At 47.9% G+C, this 23,734-nt stretch overlaps 1 protein-coding gene across 2 annotated transcripts in view; it reads right to left on the bottom strand.

Moving 5' to 3' along the window:
• ANKRD35 (ankyrin repeat domain 35) overlaps nt 1–23,734 on the bottom strand; it is a 436,761-nt gene that overhangs the window by 188,783 nt on the left and 224,244 nt on the right. The window contains exon 1 of one of the 2 annotated variants that reach the window (XM_069217935.1): nt 13,781–13,964. The exons of the other annotated variant lie outside the window; for it this stretch is intronic. Within the exon in view, the coding sequence (XP_069074036.1) occupies nt 13,781–13,843 (63 nt within the window). The 5' untranslated portion in view covers nt 13,844–13,964. Of the gene's footprint in view, nt 1–13,780; nt 13,965–23,734 lie in introns of those variants that run through there. 2 annotated transcript variants of the gene reach the window in all.

Genomic DNA, 23,734 nt, shown 5'->3' with positions numbered 1-23,734 from the left:
ATAACAAATCTTAATGCAGAGCACGATCCAGTAGGAGATGGTTCCCTTCTGCACTGGCTTGCCTCTTTCACTCCAGAAAACACCCCCAACTAGCCTGGTGGTCTGTGGTAGAAATTATGTAAAAGTGCAGCACTCTCTTGGGGTCCAAGCGAAGAAGTCTCTCCTCCTCAGGTGAGTGACAGAGCATAGAACGCGCAGGGTAATGGTTGACCAACATGGAACAGCGTCACAAATTCCTTCAGGAAGGATGCCTGTGTTCACTGAATCAGTTTTTCTGGGAAGAAGGTAATGTAAGGTGGATTTACACAAAGAACCTGAAGCTCACCCACATGCTGTGCTGAGGTGATGGCAATGATAACACAATCTTGATAGTTAGGAGCCCCAAATGACAGATGTGAAGCAGCTCAGAATACACATCAGATGAGCCAGAACTAGATTAGGATTCCACTGCTGCATAAAAAATGGACAAGGGGTAAGGATGTTGCAGCCCTTTCAAAGATCACATCACAACTGGTGGCACACAGGGATGATCTGGCAACCACAAAAAGACCTTTGTTTCTCCTCTCTTCTCTGCAAATGACCAAAGAATAGCCTCCACACATGTACTGGGCTGGTGTGGCTGACATTTCAAAATGTAGAAGTAGCTCGAACTAGACCAGTGTCCAGAAGTAAGTTAAATACTTGAACCTTCAAGACTGAGTTCTAGCTTTTGTGGACTTCAAGTCAAATCACTGTTGCACTAGCAGAGAGAGGCCTTTGCCAGAAACAGATCTAGCTTTTGCTGAGCAAACTAGAGGCACTGGAAGACGCCCTGTTCTGCCCTGGCCTGGATAAAGGATGCTGCAATGCCCAGTTCGTAGAGAGCAGGCTCATGATCAGGATGAATGGACCGAAGCTAGTCTGAGATCATCACGAAGAGATGAGGCACTTGGGCTCCACAAGGGTTCAGCCCGGAAATGGTCAATGTAGAACCTCTGTAACTTCAAAATGGTGGACAATCTGTAGAAAGCATCCTAGGACTGTGACTGAAATGGGTTTGCCTTATCCCGGACACACCCCTTGACACCTCAGATGTGCAATATCCCGTATCTTCCAATTTCCTGACCAGGAGACGTTCAGAGCTGTTTCCTGTTAGTCGTAGATCTTCAGAGCAGTGTCCCATAGGTTAGGGTCAGTTGTGATTCCAGAACCTTGAAACCCACCTTTGTAACCCTTATATGGTGCAGAGATGTTGTGGTTTGAAATCACAATTGGATTGTCATTCTAGTTCCACAGTTTCGACTAGTGAGCCAGTAGATACCACAAGAAATGACAATCCAGTCTGCAACAGATCGCTTGTGATTCACGTCTGTGAAGTTTAACCACCCCATGGAATGTACAATGGGTGCGAGCCCGAAACAAACGTGTTGTTTTTCTTTCAAGATACTGACACCAGAAACAAGGTTGAAGAGCATATGGCCTTCTTGAACCGAGCTCTGACACGAGGAACCACTGTGACCCCCCTCCCCGTCACCCAACATTGAGCCCTTTTGGAAACCAGTTCATTGGGAACATAAATGCATTCCTTTCACCTGGGTGGGATTCTCCTGTTCATTTTGGGTGGTGTTTTGGGTGGGTGACTCAGGATAGTTGATTTTTCGGAAATTGTGGCAAATTCACAGCCTACTAGACTGCAACCCCCTGAGGTATCCTCCATTGTACCCATAAGCTACAGCAACGCACTGCTTATTCCAGACGACTTGATACACGTCAGCGTTCTGTCTCGCACCTTTCCCTCATTGAGTAGAACTTGCAAACTCTGCCTAGTCATAGAGTTCAATGAGTGTGAACAGATAAATGCTGAAGTTCCAAACACTATCTGGATCGCTCACATTGACCGCAACTGGAGTGCTGTGCACAAAGGGAGGCACTTGGCTGCCCACTTGGGACGCCCTAGTATCAATGGCTACTGGGTGCCACGCGTAAACGACAGTTACCATTAAAGATTCTACTCACTGTCCCAAAACTGGCACAATAGCGTTTGTGCCTCAAAACTGTAGTTTTAGTTTTGCTTTTATTTATTACCTTAAAACATATTTTTCATAGTTGTCTACTGTGCATGTGGAAGATCGCAAAATATACTCAAGTAGTATTTTTTTTGTTAACGTTTTTTTTTTCAGCTGATAGTACTTTATAGAGCATATCTATATTTCATTTTTGCTCAGTCATATAAAAAAAGGAATAAAATATGATCCCATCATGTAAGTGATATTTTACTCAAAGGTGAGGGTCAGATTATAAGTGTCACACATGGCAAATGCCAATTTGACAGGTATGAAATAAAAGTATTTTTTCATACCGAGTCATTTCACAGAACTGAGCACCAAAAATTGAAGGTTTGTGGGATCACGGAAAGAGGCTGGGAGAATAAAGAAAAGGTTCCAAAGCCTAGGCTGGCCTGCTGCTTCCGTTGGGCCTTTCTTAAGGCACAAGTGCCTACAAGTTTAAAGGTCCGCCAAGACACCTCAAATAAAGATGTGTCCACGTCCAGTCCAGGTTTAGTCTTTGTAGTCAGTGAACCGTGATCCTAAATTTAAACGGGGGATCAACGAGACAACAAATACCAGAATGCAAAGGAAAAATCCGGAGTGGACGAGCTACTCGTCTATGGAACTGGGAATCTGGAGAGCTCTGCATTTCTGCACTTAGTTCCACAATCAAAACCACGTCTCTTTCTCTTAGTTTCGCTTTACTTTGGTGCTTACCTAGAAACTGCAGGTGGCGTGCTATAGGATTCATTTAGCAAGCTTCTTGGCACTGAACAGCCTGGCGGGTGGCCTGCCTCAGACACACCCAAGATGTGCTCTGTGCATTATCAACACTTTGAAGCGAGAATTTATTAACTGCACCCTTTAATTGAGACCTGCAGCAGCGTCTAGCCACAGGGGACATCCTGGAAAATGTTTGTTTTTAAAGAATAACTTTCTAAATTACTTGTTAACAGACTTTTGAAACAGGTTACAGACAATCTGTGAAGAAGCTTTTCACCCAGGACCTGCCACATTGCGTGTGGATTATGGGCAGATTTAGCAGGAGATTTTTACATCAGCCCTCGGTTCTGCATTTTCATTCATTGTCAATTTAAAGAATACATGAATGAATGAATAAATGCATGAGAATTTTGCAAAGCGCACTTTTAACCTTTCTGGCGCTCACTCATTATAACAGAGGCAGAAAGATACAGCCGCTGTATGAAATCAACAGAAATGCTTTGAGGTGTTGTATAAACGCTAGTTATGAAACCATAGTGCAAAGGGGATACGTTGTGCCAGACTGAGATAGTGAAAAAGCTGAACCACTGACCCCCCATGACTTGTATTCTTCACAAGGGGAACCCATAAGAGGTGGGCAGAAGCGGACCTTGGCATTTGACAAGGAGAATAGTCAGGAAGCAGATCTTTAAGGTGACTAGCACCATGGTCAGTGAGGATACAGAAACAGAAACATAGAACTTTGAAGATGCATCTCTTGGTCACGGGGAGCCAGTGAAGATCACGTAACTGCTGCAAGACCAGGTCGTGCAGCTGCGCTTTGTATAATGTGAAGCCTATGAAGGTGCTCCTTTGGAAGGTCAAGGTGCCATGAGATGCAAGAGTCTTTTGGACATCATGAGTACCGGTATGATGATGCACCTGTGTTCCCTAGGAGCAAACGGTAAAGCTTTTCCAAGAATCTTCAGAAGGACATGGTTTTAGAAATCTTGTTGTGGAACAATAAATTGGAATAAAAAATGATGCTGAGGTCTTTAACACAGAAAGCAGGAGATGGAGTGGGCTAAGCTTGGATGGCCACCAGCTTGAGTTCCAGATGGCTTAACGAAAAGTAGAATGCCAGTTTTAGACAAATTTACTACAAGTGAATTCAGAGACATCTACTTCCGCTATCTGTGACATACACTGTCTAAATGTCAGTTGTACACCTGTGATCTAATAAGTTGAGTAATACGCAAAATAAATGAAGCCAAAACACTCAATACTTGTCAGTGTGGTGAAGTACAGAGTAAACAACGTAGGACTAAGAACTGAACAAAGGGGCACTCTGATAGGATGATTTTTAGAACTGGATTGGTATGGCGGCAGAATTAGTCTGCGTTAGAAATGGGGTCTTTGGTTGGCAGTCAGGTTACGCCCTGTCCAAGCAAGGACCCTCACTCTGAATAAATGCAGGTCAAAACGATTAAAGATGAAATAAGCAAAGTAGGGATATCACTGAAAGTGATAAAGTGTCTTTAGAGTTAAAAGATTACTATAAACGCGATATAAAGTGTCTTGAGTTCTCCTAGAAACAACAAGTGTCTCTTGCAGGGCAAAATACCTGGTTTGCATTGAAAAATCCTTGCACGGAACCACAGAGGAGGAGATGCATGGAAAACGGTGAGTGTGCGTCGGTTTCACCCCTTCGCACACAGACTTGAGTCGTTATTTTCCACACGGGGAAGACGTTGTGTCGATTTCCAGCATGCAGACTTGGATCCTCTTCGGGTTGTGGGGTTTTCAGAAGCCTCAGGGACGATGCATGGAATCCTGGGCTTGGAGAGAGAGGTCACAGTGGCTGCGTCAATTTGGGTAGGCGATGCGTGGAATTTTCTTCTGCACTGCAGGTGCTGCATCGACTCCTCTCAGGAAGTCAGGCGGCGTCGTTCTGAGTCAGCTTGCGTCGATCCAGCAGGGCTATGCCTTGAAGTTCCGGTCGCTACGCTGGCCCTGCGTTGATCTTCTGTTGCAAAAACGGCCTGCGTCGTTCCGGACTCGGCGTGCAGTGAATTTTTCACCGTGAGCAGGCTGTGGGTCGTTCTTGGCAGGTGGTGCGTCGAATTTTCGCTGCACAGGGATTTCAGCTGCAGGAGAGAAGTCTTTTTGGTCCTGAGACTTCAGGGAACAGGAGGCAAGCTCTATCCAAGCCCTTGGAGAGCACTTCTGCAGCAAGACAGCAGGGCAACAGCAAGGCAGCAGTCCTCTTCAGAAAGCAGTCAGGTGAGTCCTTTAGGCAGCCAGGCAGTTCATATTGTCAGGGTGCAGGTTCTGGTTCAGGTTTTTTCTCCAGGAAGTGTCTGAGGTGGTAGGGCAGAGGCCCTGTTTTTATACCCAAATGTGCCTTTGAAGTGGGGGAGACTTCAAAGAGTGGCTTAGAAGTGCACCAGGTCCCCTTTCAGTTCAATCCTATCTGCCAGGGTCCCAGTAGGGTGTGTGGCAGTCTTTTGTGTGAGAGCAGGCCCTCCACCCTCCCAGCCCAGGAAGACCCATTCAAAATGCAGATGTATGCAGGTGAGGCTGAGTATCCTGTGTTTGGGGTGTGTCTGAGTGAATGCACAAGGAGCTGTCAACTAAACTCAGCCAGATGTGGATTGTAAGGCACAGAAAGATTTAAGTGCAGAGAAATGCTCACTTTCTAAAAGTGGCATTTCTAAAATAGTAATATTAAATCCAACTTCACCAGTCAGAAGGTTTTGTATTACCATTCTGGCCATACTAAATATGACCTTCCTACTCCTTTCAAATCAGCAGCTACCACTCTCAACAATGTATGAGGGTAGCCCGAAGGGAGCAGGCCTCCAAGTAGTGTAAAAACGAATTTAGGTGTTTTACACTACCAGGACATGTAAACTGCACAGGTACATGGCCTGCCTTTTACCTACAGAGCACCCTGCTCTAGGGGTTACCTAAGGAACACCTTAGGGGTGACATATGTAGAAAAAGGGGAATTTTAGGCTTGGCGAGTACTTTTAAATGCCAAGTCAAATTGGCAGTGAAACTGCACACCCAGGCCTTGCAATGGCAGGCCTGAGACAAGGTTATCGGGCTACTGAAGTGGGTGGCATAATCAGTGCTGCAGGCCCACTAGTAGTTTTTAATCTACAGGCCCTGGCACATATAGTACACTCTACTAGGGACTTATAAGTAAATTAAATAGCCCAATTGGGTGTGATCCAATGTTACCATGTTTAAAGGGAGAGATCATATGCACTTTAGCACTGGTTAGCAGTGGTAAAGTACACAGAGCCTAAAAACCAGCAAAAACAGTATCTCAAAAGTGGAGGGAGGCAGGCAAAAAGTTAGGGGTGACCACCCTAAGGCTGTCAGGTCTAACAGTCTGGGAACAATTGTAGAGAAAGGACCAAACCAGTCAGGGCTCTGCCTGCCACCACATTTTCCCGATAGCCTAGAAATAAGGATGGGGTGGGAGATCATGTTGAAGGCTGCTGACAGATCCAGCAGGACAAGAGTTACCTAAATCTAGGATAAGTCAAAGTTCATTTAAATATAGACATTAGGACTAATCCCATACTGAAAAATGGCCAGAAACCAGAATGATGTGCGCCAAAGAATTTAGAGGCTGCCAGATAAGAAGAGAGGGCAGATTTACATAGGATCTTATAATTTTTGGTGGAGCTGGAAGCAGCAAAACTGACCTGGAATTTGCTAGGACCTTCTCATCTGCAAACTATTTTTAAGCTGTAGAAAGACAAAAAACAAACTTCCAGGAGTAAGGTACCATGCCATCAACAAGGGACTGATTGAACAGTAATGTAAGACCGGAGCGATGAAAGAAGACTGAAGTTTCCAGTATTTAGTGGAGCAGGGATCCAAGGGAGATCCTGACTTAATGCAGGAGAGAATGTCTAGAACAAATTTTTCTTCTGCAGAAGAGAAGGCCAAGAGAGACGCATTGGCTTCAGAGGTAACATTCATGGTGCAGGAGGAGGCATGAGAGCCACAAACATCTCTCAAAGATGTTTAACAATCACAGACATCAACTTTTAGATAACAGAACAGAGTTAGGAGTTTGCCTCTTGGTGCCATTGTGCCTGCAATCCTCTAGGTTTCTAACAAATATTCTATCCCAAATTCTACAGTAGTCTGATATGTCAAACAAATGGGTTAAGTTCCCTTTCTCATATTTGCATCTCCAGCAGTTGTCATTATTCAGCAATTTCAGCACATGAATGGTAACTGTTGACAAGTATTTTGTCATACAAATTTTCTGTTGCATCAGGCTATGTGCTATGTTCGTATTAACCTTAGGAATTTCTGCTAATACGGTAACTCAGAGGGAAAGGGCGTGCTAAACGTAGCTCCCTTCCCAGTCTAGTCTACATTTTTTTCATATAGAAAAATATTGTCTGCTGCCGTTCCTTAGATAAGGCGGAGGTGTTCACCCATTTTTGCAATCATTGAAAATGTTACTAATGAAAGACTGTTATCCTAACTATTTCTATGGTCCTATCAAAAGAACTCTCCATTCCTCTCATCATTGTGAAGTACCTCCACATTTCTGTTCTGGGGGACCAAATTTCCTGCAAGGGTGCTAAACTTGATAACTTTGTCCCTTTGAAGTGTGTGTTCTCGGCCAGGGGTACTCTCAAACATTTTCCCAGGGGCCAAAGGGGTTTTATCTGTGATGTGACCAAGGGCCACATTGATGCCAGCAGGGTGGCGATCGGGATTGGGAGTGTAGTCGGGCGGTGCCGGTAAGATGGGGGAAAGGAAAGCGAGGCATTTACATCCAGTGGCTGATTTTGACTATGTGAAATCAGCAAACATGGGAATAATCTCAGCTTCCCCTCTTTACTGAATTGTGTGATCCTGGGTAATTGTTTAATTTCACTTTTCCTCCTTTTTCTTTATCATCACATATAAAAGTATGTTGCAATACATGGCTTCTGGATGTGCATTGTACAAAACCTTCTCCTGTGTTTTATTTTATGAACTATAATGTTTTTCTTGTAGAATAGGTAACCAGCGAAAAGAGTGCATTTAACAACTGGCTTGCATCTTAGTTCACTATAGACATTATTATCAGGGAGGGGAAAAGTCTGAATGTTTGTAAAATCATGTTTGAAAATGATTGTTAAAAAAAAAAATACTTCTGAATGCACTGATATAATGTGATGTACTAAGATGAAACGGCTCTGTATGTTAATGAAATAGACTGACTTTTAAAGAGATCTTATATTATTACACTTTTGCTGCAAGATGTCTTTAAAAATAAAGGTTTTTTAAAATTAGGGGTGCAGGATAACCAAGTTACTTCCTTTCTTTAACTTCAATTAATCTTTAAAGGCTTTCCTGTGTAACTTCTTTCCGAGTGTTAGTGCTGAGTGGAGAAAACAACAGCCCAGTGCTGCTGTTGTCAGGGGGCTGCATGTAAAGGTCGGGAGGGCCTTGTGCAGCCCCCATGCCTTGTTTAAGTGTCATTGTTCTAGGCTAACGCCCCACAATTTAGCCATTTGCTTATTTCTTTTTATTTTCTGGTAGGTCTACCAAGAAGAGTTATTGTCCTGCTATGTTGAAGACATGATTACACCAGAAAATAAGTTCTTGATTAAAATCCATTTTTTCCTGGGCTAAAGAATAATTAAGAACAAGCATGGAAAACCTGACAGATTTTGCCTATGGGAGATTCATTTGCTTTGTCAATGCTTTTCACATGTTGCACAGCATCACGAGCTGCTGTGCAACATTGCTGAAAATAAAAAAAGCCCTATAACACAGCCAGCATTGACCATGTCATAGCGCTCTCCCCACCCCCCCTTTAAACTATGTTGCACAGCAACAAAACATGAGAAAGCTGTTATGTGGGCAACAAACCACAAGGGGGTAGGGGGCCGGGAAACAAACCACAGACAGCAGGAGGAGGGTGGTGGGAAAGTGGAGAACACACCACGGGCAGCTGGAGGGTTTGAGGGGGAGAAACAACAACCATGGGAAGAGAGCGGGGAAAATAACACAAGGGGAGAGCAGTAGCAGCAGGAGGAGGGTGGGGGTGAGGGAGAGGGACTGCAGACTCCTGTACTCTAGAACAGCGGTTCCCAAACTGTGGTCCGCGGCTCCCCAAAGATCCATGACACATTCTCTGAGGGGTCCGCAGGCCTGGACCAGCAGGAAGGCAATTCTCCAGCTAAGGTCTCTCCACAGAAATACATGTGTGTGTGTTTATATTTATTACTTCCTTTGTGCAGCAGTTTTAAAAGCACTGCAAAGTTCATTGTACATAGAGTAGATTTCGGCAAAGATAAAAGCGTCAAGATAACTCTGGAGATTAATTTACCTGCTGGAGAGAGAGAGAGACAGGAGTTTTGTCTAGTGGCAATTTTGACTCATCTAAGGTAGTTCAGACGGTTACTATGCCTGCTGCAAAAAATGTGTATCAGGCAAAGAACAGTATTTTATGTGCATAGCAATGTGAGGCTATGTAGAGATGAGAGGCCATTATGGCTTTACTTCCTTTCCCCAACACATATTCATATGAAAATGTTTTCTCTGATCTTATGTACCTAAAAAGTAAAAACAGAAGTCACTTAGGAAATGTAGAATCTGACCTGATGAGTCTGCGCTCCTAAATGAACCCACATATTGAGAAGTTAGTTGTCAAGATGCAGCGTCAAACCTCTTAGATTTTTGCATATTTTTATCAATATAAAATAATTATAGTTTTAGTAACTTGAGTATTTGTTTAGTGTATAGTTGTTTGTGTACTTTTTGTGAATTACTGTTTTAAGGTTTGAAATTTAAATTGTAAAAGTTGTTTGGGGGTCCACTGTTTCCAGTAGTGGTTCAGTGGGAGTCCTCAGAAGTTAAAAGGTTGGGAACCACTGCTCTATAAGAATGTATGTAGAAAAGTAAGAGTGCCAGCAGGAGCCTGCGGCCAATGAAAGTACACTGGCTGCCGACAGGAAGCTGTACTTGGTCCATGCACCATGGCAGGGATGCACACAAAGCCTCAAGAGGAAGCTGATGTGAAGGGGATGCTCTGATCAATAAGAAGCAAGAAAACAAGAGAGATGTTGTAGCCAACAAATGGTAAGTAGCTGGTGGTATCTGATTCCATTTTAAGCTTTTTTTGGTATAAAAGAGATTTTGCAAGCGCTGTGCAGGCAAAACCTGAAAATGGAAGTTGGGAAGCAGACTCAAAGAAGAAAAAAGGACTTAGGAAATTTTACACCTAGCTAGCAGGGAGAATATTCGGCTTAAGGTAAAAGGTGTAACAGGCTTCTTGAAAAATATTCAATCAACTTTTCTGAAACAGAAAGATAATTTTGTTTATCTAATCTTTTTCTCTTTATCAGTTCTATGTATATGATGCAGATTATATATTTGTAGTAAAGAGACGAATTGCTTCTAATGTATCATGCTTTAATGGGTTGATATGGGGCATACTGGTACTGTAAAGGTTTTATTACTGTGTTGGTAGAGTGCTGATGCTCATTAAGAAAGCTCAGTAGAGATATAAAGTATGAGATGGTGTCGAATTATACTTGTGGCTAAGAATTGAATGTGCTCAAGAGGTATGATATCTTATTTTACATGTTACTGAAGAGTTTCGGTAAATTATTATAAGCTAAAGAATGACAGGTATTCTCGCCCCTCCTCTCGCTCCGTTTCTCTGAAAAGGTACCAACCTCATCAGCGGTGCTTAATTTGAGGCAGTGGTTTCCGGTGTGGGGCACCAGCACTTATTTTTGTGGGCTAGCACTTAGTTTTCTGCATCAGGCATTTACTACGAGCAAAAGACACACATGGGAAAGGTAGAGGAAGAGATAAACGAAAAAGCGTCACAAAGGGAGAAAACAGAAATCTGCACGGGTGAGCTGAAGGGGTAGGGAGTGGCTGTAAATGAATTGAAGAGGCTCGAGATGGCCATTTATATGCAGCAGCCGCATGTTTCAAAGGAGGGCTTTGGGCACCGGCACGTTTTTATTTACAAATGAAGCACTGCTCCTCACACTGACAAGTCCTCTATAGCTCTATCTTGGACTGTTTAGTTCACAATCTGTTGATCGTGTTTTAGGAGGGGTGTCATGCTTTAAGGCGCCCTGAAGACTGACCAGAGACGCATCTAGTCTGTAAACATCACCAGAAAGCTCAGTTTCCAGATGTGGTTCACGGCATAGTCGGATAGCCTCATCTGCAGAAACATTTTCCAGTTATCAGCAGAGAGGCCTCATAGGTGAATGGGCTCCCAGCATCCGACCATACGACTCAGTGGGGAGGCCTTACTCACACGGGGAGGCCTTTATTCATGGCCAAGCTGCGCGGGAGGCAGGTTTATGGCATGAAGGCAACGACCCTCCCTTTCTCTTACATAGGGAAGAGAGTTTATTTGCCCCAAATGCCACCTCGACATAAAACACAGTGAATGGAAATGCCCCGCGTCCCTCAAGGGGTGAGAATGGTTTTGTTTACTGTCACTGCAGATGTTCATGGCACGGGCACCATCACAGCGGTGGAGATTAACACCTGTCACTTTACCCATCTGAATTTTAACTCCTCCCCCCCCCCCCCCCAGCCCGCCCCCCACCCACCAACATGCTCTGCCCTGGACCCCCGCTAGATCCCCCAGAAGGATTCTAAAGAGGGGGGTATTTTCCAAGCCCCCATTTTCTAGGCAGAGAAAACCGACTGCGTTGATAAACTTAGCTGTGCTACGTTGTTTTACCTCCTCCCTGGTGCAGGCGCCCCTCTAGGAGCTAGAGACCCCACACACTCACGGCTTGCTAGGGGCGTGCGGCGAGTGTAACGTGGACTCATCTTTACTACGGGAACAAGACGCCCACGTCCAAAATATCACTGCTACTAAGAAGAATAAGGTGTTTTACATAGTGCCACACACCCCATGCCAGCTGTTTTAGGCGCTGTAAACCAGTTATTACCATAGACAAGGGTAGTAGCACAAAGTGGGTCAAAACTACTCCACGGAACACAAAACCATCAGACTCATTTCCCGAAAGTTAAACTTGTATGCAACTGAGGATGCAACTAGACAAGGTGAGATGTCGGCAAGGAGTGGAGGGGCGGGTCAAAGGGCGCGGGGGTGTCGGGCGACAGCTCCTCTCGCTGTGAAATGCAATCGTAGGTTTTCTTGACTGAGATTTGAATGGGAGGCGATGGGTGGGGGGTGCCACTCCACGCCTTTATGGTCGGTTCGTTCGTTCCCCTTTCTGTCTCTCTTGTCTGTATCATGTTGCCTCCCCCCCCCAACCCCCCCCCCCTCCATCTCCCGGATTCCTCTCTCTCACTGCCGATTTCTCCTTCCTCGCTTCTCTCCTCGGTCCGACCGCCCCCCTGCCCCCCTTAACCCTTACTTTCTCCTCTCCCGCCTTGTCCTGACCTCCTCGGGTTTCCGCTCATTCACGCTCAGAGCGGTCAGCGTGTAGCAGGTACAGTGACACCCAGGCCAAGGGCGCGAGAGCCCAGTTCCCCCAATTGTTTCACCTTACTATGTAGCCGTGGAGGAGGTGACGCGCTCCCCGCTTGTATTGGGGCCCCCGGCTCCCTTCCTAAAGCAACGTGTCAGCGGCCCTGGAGCGGGCAGGCAAAATGCACCCCTCTCCGCGGCCTTAATCCCCCGGCCTAGGTACTGAAATGCAACCATAATTAGGGTGCAGAGGGCCCCTCAGACCGCTGCACTGATAGCTGCCCCGCCCCCTGAACTAGGAGCAGCCCCTTTACTCTGTTTCGCTGACTTTCTTGTGGTATTTTCTCCCGCTCTGTCTTTTTCGTTTTCCCAGCACGTTGTGGGTTTTAATTTCCACAAAACTCCCCCCCCCCCCCCACACATCTTTCTCTTCTCCGCCACCCTTTATCTACTCCCTCATTCACTCCGTCTTTCCCGTGGGTCTCACTCTCGCCGTTCCCGAGCTGGCATCTTGTCCGCCACCGTGTCTCGTTCCCGACTCCCTCCAGCCTCAAGGCCCCTTCTCCGCCGCACATTTTGTCCTGCCTCTTTTCCCACCTTTGCCTGTAGCTCACCCTGTCCCCTCTCACTCTTTATCGCTTACTCCCTCTCCCTTCACCCCCTAGTTCCGACCAGTCCCACTCCTGGAAAGGACGGACAGACGGTCAGTCACATCACCCGAAAGAAGGGCGGCTGAGGCCCCAAAGTACCCCAAGAACGGCGAGGACGGGTCTGAGCCCCAGCCTGTCCGGAAAAGGGCACCCGCCTCCCTGCGCCTGCAGTCTCTCTCAGCCTCGGTCTCAGGCGCCCTGCCTCAGTCTCTGCGGGTGAATGTCGTGGGGAGGGACAGATCTCCGCGAAGGTGCCAGTTTGTAGTGTGTGCCCATGACTGCCTCTACCGAAGTGTGTTTTTTTGGCGACGAGACAATGTGAGTGTCTCAGAACGGTCGCGAGTGTCTCTCTCTCAGGAATTAGGAGTGCCGTGAAGTGGGAGTGTTGTGTGCCTCAGGGGCTGCGCGGGTCCGCGCCAGAGTGTGGGGTGTGCCTCAGGGTGAGAGTGTTCCTCCGGGATGTGGGTGGATGTGCAGCTCAGGGGGTGCGAGTGGGGACCCCGGGATGTGCGCGGATCCGCTTCAGGGTGTTGGGGGGAGGGGTGGGGGGGCTCAGGTAGCGTGAGTGTGTCTCAGGGGTTGGGAGAATGCGCCTCAGAGGGTGCGAGTGGGTACCTCCAGGGTGCGAGTGGGTGTCTCCGGGGTGTGAGATTGTGCGCCTCTGGGGGTGTGAGAGGGTGCCTGGGGGGGGGCGTCTCAGAGTCTACGAGAGCGTGCCTCAGGGGGTGCACGTGTGCCTAATAGAGCATGCTCAATGGAGTACCCGTGCCTGCTTCACTTAGCGCTGGTGAGTACCAGGAGTACCTAATGTGCCGTCTCACCAAGTTGCGCGCGTCCCGGTGAGTACATCTATCTTGCTCTGTGAGGTTGCGAGAGTTCAGATCTCTTATGCTGCGCATGTCTCTCGGACTCACTTTGCGAGTCTGTCCCTGTCACCCACTCAGTCTCTCACTCACCTGGGACAGCCTGAGGCTGGACCGCGAACCTGTCTTCTGGAAGAGAGACTGCCACTTCTTCATGGTGGGATGGCGACCCCCGGAGATGGGGACACCCCACCGCAGAAACCCTGGGACGAGCGGTCTCCTCGAGACTCCCCCGGCGACTGGATCCGTCCACCGTGCGACAAAAGTGAAAGGAGGAGCCCTGCACGGGGTTAACCCTTCCGTGCCCGCGGGGCGCGAAGAATGTGACAGCAGGCGTGTGACCCCGGTGCGGGCGCAGCACAGAAAGGGCAGCCCCTCCTCCCCGGCCCAAGCCTGCCCTGAGCCCCCCAGTCACACGCGCCCTCTGGCGCCCAGGCCCGCCCTGGTGCTGCTGGCGGGGTGTGCAGACAAGGGCCATGGTGTGTGATGGTTATAATGCCTGCGCTGCCAACAGCGATGCCGGGGTTGGTGCTGCTTGTAGACAGGGTGGTCTGTGGTGGTGTGCTGGTAGAGTGGTTGCTGTGGCAGCAGGGCGTAGGGGGTGGTTCGGGGGGGGGGGGGGGGATTTTGTGGGTTATATGGAGGATGGTGCTTGATGATGGTGGGGGTTCAAGCTAGAATGGAGGGATGAGCAGGTAGGCGGTTGGCCTTGGTTTTCCCTCGGTGTGTAGCAGAGGGCTGGGTAGGTTGTCTGTGAGACCAGGACATCTGCTGTTCCATTCCCAGGGTGTTTACTTGGAAAAACGCACTTAACGTTCTGGGGAGAAAAAAAAACACTTGATCTCCCTCTGTATCAACTCCGCTATATACAGAAAGCAGGCGGTTAGAACCAAGTCTCTGATAGAAAGCTGTGGGATGACGCTAACAACACTGAATCTTTCACAACTATGGCCTTCCCGGAGCTCTGCATGGCTCTATTTAACCCGGGATGCTATTCGGCTGATTGGAACCCTTTTTTTTATTTTTTATCACACTTTGTCCTGATGGTTACAATGTACACAAACAAGCTTATAACCCGCCCCTTTATGTTATTCATATTTCTGACGCAGGTGCTCTAAGCGAGCCAAATAAAAATATTCCTTGCCATTTAACGACCGATTTCTAAATGAATAGATGGATGGGCGAATAAAGTACTACAATAGTTTACTACAACACTGCCGAATTAACATCTTCTAGGATGGGCGTCACCTTTTCCACACATCGGTTACACCTTCTCAGCCTCCAACTGGGTCATATCCTATTAAAATAATGCCACAGAGTAATAGCTAACCCCGGCCATCGAGGGCTGGAGCCATTTACCGAGGAAGTACATAATTCCATGTGACTCCTATGCAGGTCAATGTAGCACGTTTATAAATTAACAATCTAGGGTAGCTGGCACACACTCCGCAAAGGAATTCGTGCGCATGCGTGCTTGCCCGGAGGATGTAGCAGAGGCAACCTCCGATTAGGCTTTCAATATTGGTAAATTGGTGCAGTGGCTTTAATACAGGCCTGCTAGCTCTGTAATAAAATATCTGTCACAGCCTCGAAATAGCCAGGGCGACTTGACCTCAAGTTGCCAAAAAAAAAAAAATAACCATCACCATCACCGAGAAGTTAAATTATTTTTTTATACGAGATTAACTGCGCTGCTGCTGTATAAGTGTGAAACGAAACAACTGTGAGGATAGTGCGACCTCTAGTGGTGGGTCTATATTTAGTTCTCATAAGGCAGAAGAGAGGGAGACTAGAGAGGGAGCGAGCGACCGACCAGTGTGGGCGTCGCCGTATTCTGAAATTCTTCCGGGTAAAGTAAACGTGTGCTTTATTTTCGTGATGAGTTAGAACTATCGTCTACAATCCTGTATTGCAACTGTAGAGTGGAACTTTATGGTGTGGGGATTCCGAAAGTTCAAACACACGGAAAATGACGAGAGAAAAGCGCGCAAAAAGTCTAAGCACTGGCAATCTGCATTCCAAGCTAATGTTTTTTTTTTAGACAGCCATATGCAAATCAGTCTTAATCCTGCTCCAATAGGAACAGTACAGCCTAAACTGCGATGCCAATTCTGAACTGGAAGACAAGCAACCCAATACGTTTTTGGTTTAGCTAGGCCTCCTCAGTTTAGTGCAGCTTGGTTCCAGTGGTACAGGGAGCATGGGACCCACATTTGGGGGGATGCTGAAGGAGTCAGCTGTTGCTGACCAGGGTGAGGCTGTTTGGTGCTTGTATGTATTTTAGAAATAAAGGTCAACTTCTCACAACCTAAAAGCTACAGAAGACATATTACACGCACAACATTTCTTAAATGCAAACATTGGGTTTTAATATTGTATGTTTGTGTATGTGATCAGATTCTGTTGCCTAGCATCCATGCTTTCATATTCAAAGAATGGGTTAAACATGAGAAACCTGGACCGCCAGCTTGCGGCACGAAATGGAGGCATATGCATAGTAAAGGCTGTGTCTCATGGAAGGGCAGTTCTTCTCGAAAGAGTCTTCCTGCTCAAGCTTCTTTTCCTTGTCCAGAAGGTGTGTGGTGAGAAGATGGAAGAGTTGGAGAAGCTAGATGCAGAAGTCATGGCACCGTGTTGGTCTAAGCTGTAGGGGATGGAACGCACCCCCGTGTTCTAAATATGCCCCACAATTCACTCACTAGGGTCATTACCTTCCAGGCATCGACCTAAGAGGTAGTTGAGCCTCTCACTCAGAGAAGTAATTTCTATAGCAACCGAAGACAGAGACAATGTTTTTGTAACACTACGTCACCTAACTCACTCCCAGTTGCTCTTTTCAATAGAGAGGCACCTTTAGGCTGTATGGAACGATTGTCACAGGTGCATGGATGTTGGGAAGGTTTAGTGTTGGACTTTTTCCAACATTCTTCTAGACTTGAAGGTACATGATGCGTATGCCTACAGGTGCCTAAAGAGACGTGGACAGCTCCATGGCTCAAGGACTCCATAGAGAAGATGGACACTGTTATTGTTCCACAGAAAAATGTTGTTCGGTGGTGTACTCTAAATTATGGTTGGTTACTCAACCCAGGGGGTAGTTATCATCCAATTGTCATTTTTTTCACCCAGCACATCTCGTTTCATATTGCGCTATGGCAAGAGATCGTTTTAGTTACGGCTCCTGGAGACTTCCTGGCTTCAATAGACCTAGACGATGCATACTTGTCTCAGTGTATCCTTGCCATCAGCTTTTCCTACGCTTTGCAATACTTTTGTTGGAGGGCAATTTCACTACCACAAAAACAGCAGTGCACTTGCCTATTAGCATGTTTGGATAGGCTTCAAAAAGTCCATAATGCAACTATTAGGTTGACAGCTAAGCTGAAAAATATGAGTCAGTATCAAAACATTCACCAACTGCAAAAACTACTGTGCCTCACCCTCAACTGCCTCTCATGCACTGGAAAGTGGGGGAAACTCAGGGGATCCCAATTCTGGCAGCTATTTTTCTAGGCCTAGTCTGGGAAATGCCAGATGCTGGGAAATATACTGAATGTGTCCTGGTGTAATTTTCCCACAAAAGGACACAATTCAGCAGCATCCACATTTTTCCTGAATTCCATTTGTTCAGAGCAGCAACCTACAGGTGGAAAGGGCTTTCTTATTTCAAGTTCCACCTGGGCCAAAAACAAAGGCTTTCAAAAGGCCATCAGCCCTTCTGTTGTTGACGTGTCATCTTGGCTGGGAGCCAACTCGAGCCAAACACCTAGATGCAAATGCATGGAAGGAAACAGAGGTGCACAACTTCCTATTCACAAGCACTTCAAAAAACGTATTAGAGGCATGTTTTGAACTTTGTTCATTCCCCTATTTAAGAGTTGTGCATGCACTGTAAGAATGTCAGGTATCTGTGTGTATTTACACAAGTAATGATTTATATGGCACCTATGTTTATGCAGGCAGGTAGGTCGCTCCCCGGTCCGCCACCCAGCGCCATCCTCACCGTTCTCCTCTTTGTCTTTTCCCCTGCAGCTGCGTCCCCTGCGTCCCCTCCCGCCTCCCCCCTCCTTTTCTCACTGTTCTCCTCTTTGTCTTTTCAATGTTCTCCTCTTTGTCTTTTCCCCTGCCGCTGCATCCCCTGCGGCCACTCCCGCCTCCCCCCTCCTTTTCTCACCGTTCTCCTCACCATTCTCCTCTTTGTCTTTTCCCCTGCCGCTGCGGCCCCTCCCACCTCCCCCTCCTTTTCTCACTGTTCTCCTCTTTGTCTTTTCACCGTTCTCCTCTTGGTCTTTTCACCGTTCTCCTCTTTGTCTTTTCCCCTGCCGCTGCGTCCCCTGTGTCCCCGCCCACTTCCCCCTCCTTTTCTCACCGCTCTCCTCTGTCTTTTCACCGTTCTCCTCTTTGTCTTTTCCCCTGCCGCTGCGTCCCCTGTGGCCCCTCCCGCCTCCCCCCTCCTTTTCTCACTGTTCTCCTCTTTGTCTTTTCCCCTGCCGCTGCGTCCCCTGCGGCCCCACCCCCCAGCCCTCTCATTGGACAAGCCCCCCCGCCTCCCAGCTGCCACTCCCACCCTCCCCTCCTCTTATAGCGGCCGCGCCGCTGGTGCGCCGAAGGTGCACCAAAGGCAAGCCCGTCTGCGCCTGGACCGCGCCCAGCACCAGAACCCCTGGCCCTCCCAGACACACCTACTCCCCCCTCACCCTCCACTCTCTCAACCCAGGCCCCCGTCCCACATGCACCACACATCTAGCCCCACACACACTCATGGCCCCTTCACCACCCACTTCTCCTGCTCACCATCCCTCACACCACACACCAACCATAGCGACCCCACCTTCAACAAACACAACATCCCCAACACAAGACTCACCCACCCTGCCCCCCCTACCAACCAACCCCGCAGCACACCAGCCCACAACCAGAACACACCCCGCAACAACACCCCCACGCACCACACCAACACCACCCACCACAACCACCTGAACTGCCTGCTCCTCAACATCCGCTCCCTTCAAAAACATGCCATAGAACTCTGGGACCTCATCACTTCACACTCACCTGACATCGCCTTCCTCACGGAAACCTGGACCAACCCCTCCTCAGAACTCGACATAGCCATAGCCACCCCCAAGGGATACAAACTCCAACGAAAAGACCACCTCAACAGGCCAGGCGGGGGCATCGCCATCCTACACAGAGACACCATCAAAGTCACCACCAGCTCCCAAGACACTATCAGCAACACTGAACACTTGCACTTCCTCATCCACATCAACAAAAACTCCACCCTCAGAGGTACACTAATCTACAGACCACCCAGACCACGCCCCGCCTTCTGCGACACCATCACTGACATCATCAGCCCGTACTCCCTCACCTCCACAGACTACATCACCCTCGGTGATTTCAACTTTCACTTAGAAAACCCACACGACCACAACACTACCTCCCTTATAGACAACCTCAACAACCTCGGACTCAAACAACTGGTCACCGCACCCATCCACTCAGCAGGACACACACTGGACGCAATCTTCACCTCAAGCCAACACATAGCCTACACCCACACCACCGAACTCATCTGGACTGACCACCACTGCGTCCACTTCTCCTTCACCAAACCCCCCACACACTACCATCAACACACCACACCCTACCACATGTGGGACAAGATCCCCACAGAACGACTAAACTCCCAACTGGCCCACAACCCCCCCCCCACACCAACGACCCCAACGCAGGAGCACACAACCTCTCCAAATGGATCCCTACCTGCGAAGACACACTAGCACCCCTCAGAAAACACATCATCACCTGCAACATCAAGAACGCCCCATGGTTCACCCTGGAACTCCAAGACTCCAAGCGCAAATGCCGCCAAGCTGAGAAAATATGGAGACTAGAACCCTCCTCAACCAACTTCTCCACCCTCAAAACCACCATTCGCACCCCTCACTAACTCATACGCACCGCCAAAAGAGATCATTACAAGACACGCCTTGACAACAACTCCCAAAACAGCAAAGAACTCTTCACCATCATCAATGAACTTGCCAAACCCAAAGCCAACAACATAGACCCCCCACACACACAGCCCCTATGTGACGCCCTTTCCAACCACTTCCTCCACAAAATCCTGGACATCCACAACAGCTTCACATCACACACACACCCACCACACATACCCCTCACTCACCCAACTCAACCCCCACCTAAGTCCCCCCCACCACACTATCCACATGGACCCCTACCACACACGAAGAAACCAAAAAAAACATGAACTCCATCCACTCCGGTTCCCCCTCCGACCCCTGTCCACACCGCATCTACAACAAAGCTAGCCCTACCATCGCCCCCATACTCTACAACATAATCAACTCCTCTTTTGACTCCGCCACCTACCCAGACCCCTGGAAGCACACGGAAATCACTGCTCTCCTAAAAATAAAAAAAACAAGCCGACCCGGAGATCCTCTCCATCTACCGCCCCATCTCCCTCCTCCCTTTCCCCGCCAAGGTTGCAGAGAAATTAGTCAACATCCGCCCACCCCACTTCCTCGAAGCAACCAACACCCTTGACCCCTCACAATCTGGGTTCCGCAAGAACCACAGCACAGAAACCGCCCTCATCGCATGCACAGTCGACATCAGGACCAAAGTCAACAAAGGCGAGACCGTCGCACTCATCCTCCTAGATCTCTCCGCAGCTTTTGACACCGTCTGCCACCACACACTCCGCACACGCCTCCACAACATAGGAATCTGCCACAAAGCCTTAGACTGGCTCACCTCATTCCTCACCCACCGAACCCAGAGAGTCCACCTTCCACCCTTCCACTCCACCACTACCAAGATCACCTGCGGAGTCCCCCAAGGGTCCTCCCTCAGCCCCACACTCTTCAACATCTACATGATCCCCCTAGCCAACATTCTCCGAGCACACGGAATTACTATCCTCTCCTATGCAGATGACACCCAACTCATCCTCTCCCTCACCTGCAACCCCACCAACGCCAAAACCAACCTACATGCCGCTCTCCTAGACACCGCCAACTGGATGACCACTAACCACCTCAAGCTCAACTCAAACAAAACCGAAATCATCGTCTTCAGCCCCAACAAAACCACATGAGACGACTCCTGGGGGCCCACCGCCCTAGGTCCCGCACCCACCCATGCAACCTACGCACGCAACCTCGGCATCATCCTCGACTCCTCCCTCTCCATGACACAGCAAATCAATGCTCTAACCTCCTCCTGCTTCTACACACTCCGCACTCTAAAAGAAATCCTTCAAATGGATCCCCCCAGAAACCAGAAAGACAGTCACCCACGCACTCATCAGCAGCAGACTGGACTACGGCAACACCCTCTACGCCGGCACCACACTCAAACGCAAACTCTTCAGAATCCAGAACACAGCTGGGTGCCTCGTCCTTGGCCTCCCCGCCACAAACGAATCTCACCACACCTCAAATCCCTTCACTGGCTCCCCATAGACAAGAGAATCACATTCAAGATCCTCATCCACGCACACAAATCCCTGCACAACACCGGCCCAACCTACCTCAATGAAAGGGTAAACTTCCACACTCCCACACGCAACCTCCGATCAGCCGACCTCGCCCTAGCCACAGTCCCCTGCATCCAGCACACCACCACAGGAGGCAGTTCCTTCTCCTACCTCGCCCCCAAAACCTGGAACTCCCTCCCAACCGACCTTCGCAAAACCAAAGACCTCCTGCTCTTCAGAAAGAACCTCAAGACTTGGCTGTTCGACCAGTGACCCTCCCTGGCCGCCCCCAGCGCCTTGAGATCCTCACGGGTGACTAGCGCGCTCTACAAATTTCTTTGATTGATTGATATGTTTTATATCATTCTTTTACTGCACTTCTCATCCCAGAGTAGTGTGTCAGAGTGCTTTAAATCACACACAGAGACAAATAATACAAGTGTGTAAATCACATGTGTAAATCAATGTACAGGAAATGTTACATAAGAAAATGAGAGTTATAAGTCATAGGGATCACGTCATCCATACTTGTAGACATTATATGCTAAAAGTGAATGGTTAGAGAAAGAAAGTTTGGATAAAAACGCAATGCAGTGATTGATTGGGGTTTGTCGCTACTAACAAGAGTGAATTACTGTCTAAAGAAACCTTTCTTTGCAATCTTCGAATAACAGCACATTGAGAGAAAAACACAATAAGACTATAAACCCATGACTCGTTTTGCATGCAGCCCTTTGATGCCTGTAAATAGATTACTGTGCTATATCAGAAGGACTGCAACTTAGGAACTGGAAGTAACAAAATTATCCCAGTGTCAAAAGCAGCAGCCCACTTACCTATCCTCATTAGATACAAATCTGTGATCAGCATTTTACACAGTTTGCTTTGCATCAGGCACATTAACCCTTTATGCTACTTTATGAGTCAAAACTGTGACTGGACAAAACGTAGAACTCTAGCAGAACTACATAAACCGCCAGAGTTTTCTTACTGCTATCCTTTCAAAATTGCTGGGCACACAATGAACTTTGCAGCAGGTATCTTAACCCTGTAAAATAGTTTAGAATGCAGTATTTTTGTGACCAATTAAGTAAGCTACAGCAGATTTACTATAAAAAATAATTAAAAATAAAATAAAAACAACAACAACAAAAAAAAACCTTACCTGCTGCTCTGGTCCCGGCTGCCTCAGTGCGCCTCATCCTCCCAGCAGTCACTGGGGCACAAAAGCACAGGCTCCCAATTCAGACTCTGCTCTTATGCTATACAAATCATGAGAGCAGCACCGGGATTGACCTGAGCAAGCTGGTCCGATGCTTCCTTAGGCACAGGAAGCCTGGGCCTTTCTCCAATCTGGCAGTGTAACGCAGCTGGTGTGGAGAAGTGTGCATGCCAGTTTAAACCGTCCTAAGAAAGGCCAACCAAATAAGCATGCACACTTTACGGTGCTCATCACTCCTCCTCCCTGCCATGGTCCTGCCCCATCATGGCTGTCAGAGAGACGGTGACAAATAAAATGATAAAATAATGTTATCATTTTATTTGTCACTGCCTAACTCAGCAGGGGGTGACTCTCCTCCGCTATTACAGAGGAGCCACCCGTAACAACACTAACCACTGTTCTACCAGGCCACTTCAGCTCATCTCCATCCCCTTACATACTGGGGCGTAGTGGAGACCCCTACAAACCCCCCTAATCCCACCAGGACTATCACGCCTGCCGCACAGTCAGAGCCCTCCATACCTCTTCATCCGTCAGGTCAGCAATGTCTTCCCTTCCTTGTTCTAATGCCGGGACTCTCAAACCTGAAAAACATTTTACAGGCCACTTATCTCCTATTCTAGAACTCTCTTCCATCGATCATAGAGATCTGGAGCACCAGGACAGTACCCCAGCCCAGTCCCTTCCTCTTCTAGTTTGTACTATAGTGAGGTCATACCATAGCAGTGTAAGACAATGACTAGCTGAAACCAGTGCTTAATTTGTGCTTACTGTTTCCGGTGCGGAGCAGCGGCACTTAATTTGGAGGTCCAGCACTTAGTTTTCTGCCTCAAGCATTTACTGCGAGCAAAAAACACATAAGGGAAAGACGGAGGAAGAGAAAAAGGAAGAAGTGTCACAAAGGGAGAAAGCAGAAAGCTGTAAGTGAGCTGAAGGGGCAGGGAGTGGCTATAAATGGATTAAGAGGCCCGAGATGGCTTCCGGATTATGCTGTCTCAGTGTTCTGTGCTCGCACATTTAACGGCAGCAGCCGCGTGTTTAGGAGAAGGGCTTTGGGCACCCGCAAGTTTTTATTTACAAATTAAGCACTGGCTGAAGCAGAGTCCGAAAATACAGCAACACACATACGCAATCTCGGCTCTGTTTTTTACTTGAATTTTAGCCATGCTGCTTAGCATCGGGGATGCTGTATTGCAAAGCTAAAATTATTGCCAAATCCAACAGGAACCAAAAGCGAGACTTACACGCGTTGCCAATGCTTTTCAAAGTGGTGGATTCACGACAGCGGGCCCCACATTTGTTCCACCGGCCCTGA

This window comes from Pleurodeles waltl, chromosome 12, assembly GCF_031143425.1.
Source record: "Pleurodeles waltl isolate 20211129_DDA chromosome 12, aPleWal1.hap1.20221129, whole genome shotgun sequence".
NCBI lineage: Eukaryota > Metazoa > Chordata > Amphibia > Caudata > Salamandridae > Pleurodeles > Pleurodeles waltl.
This window is presented reverse-complemented; position numbering and strand designations above follow the sequence as displayed.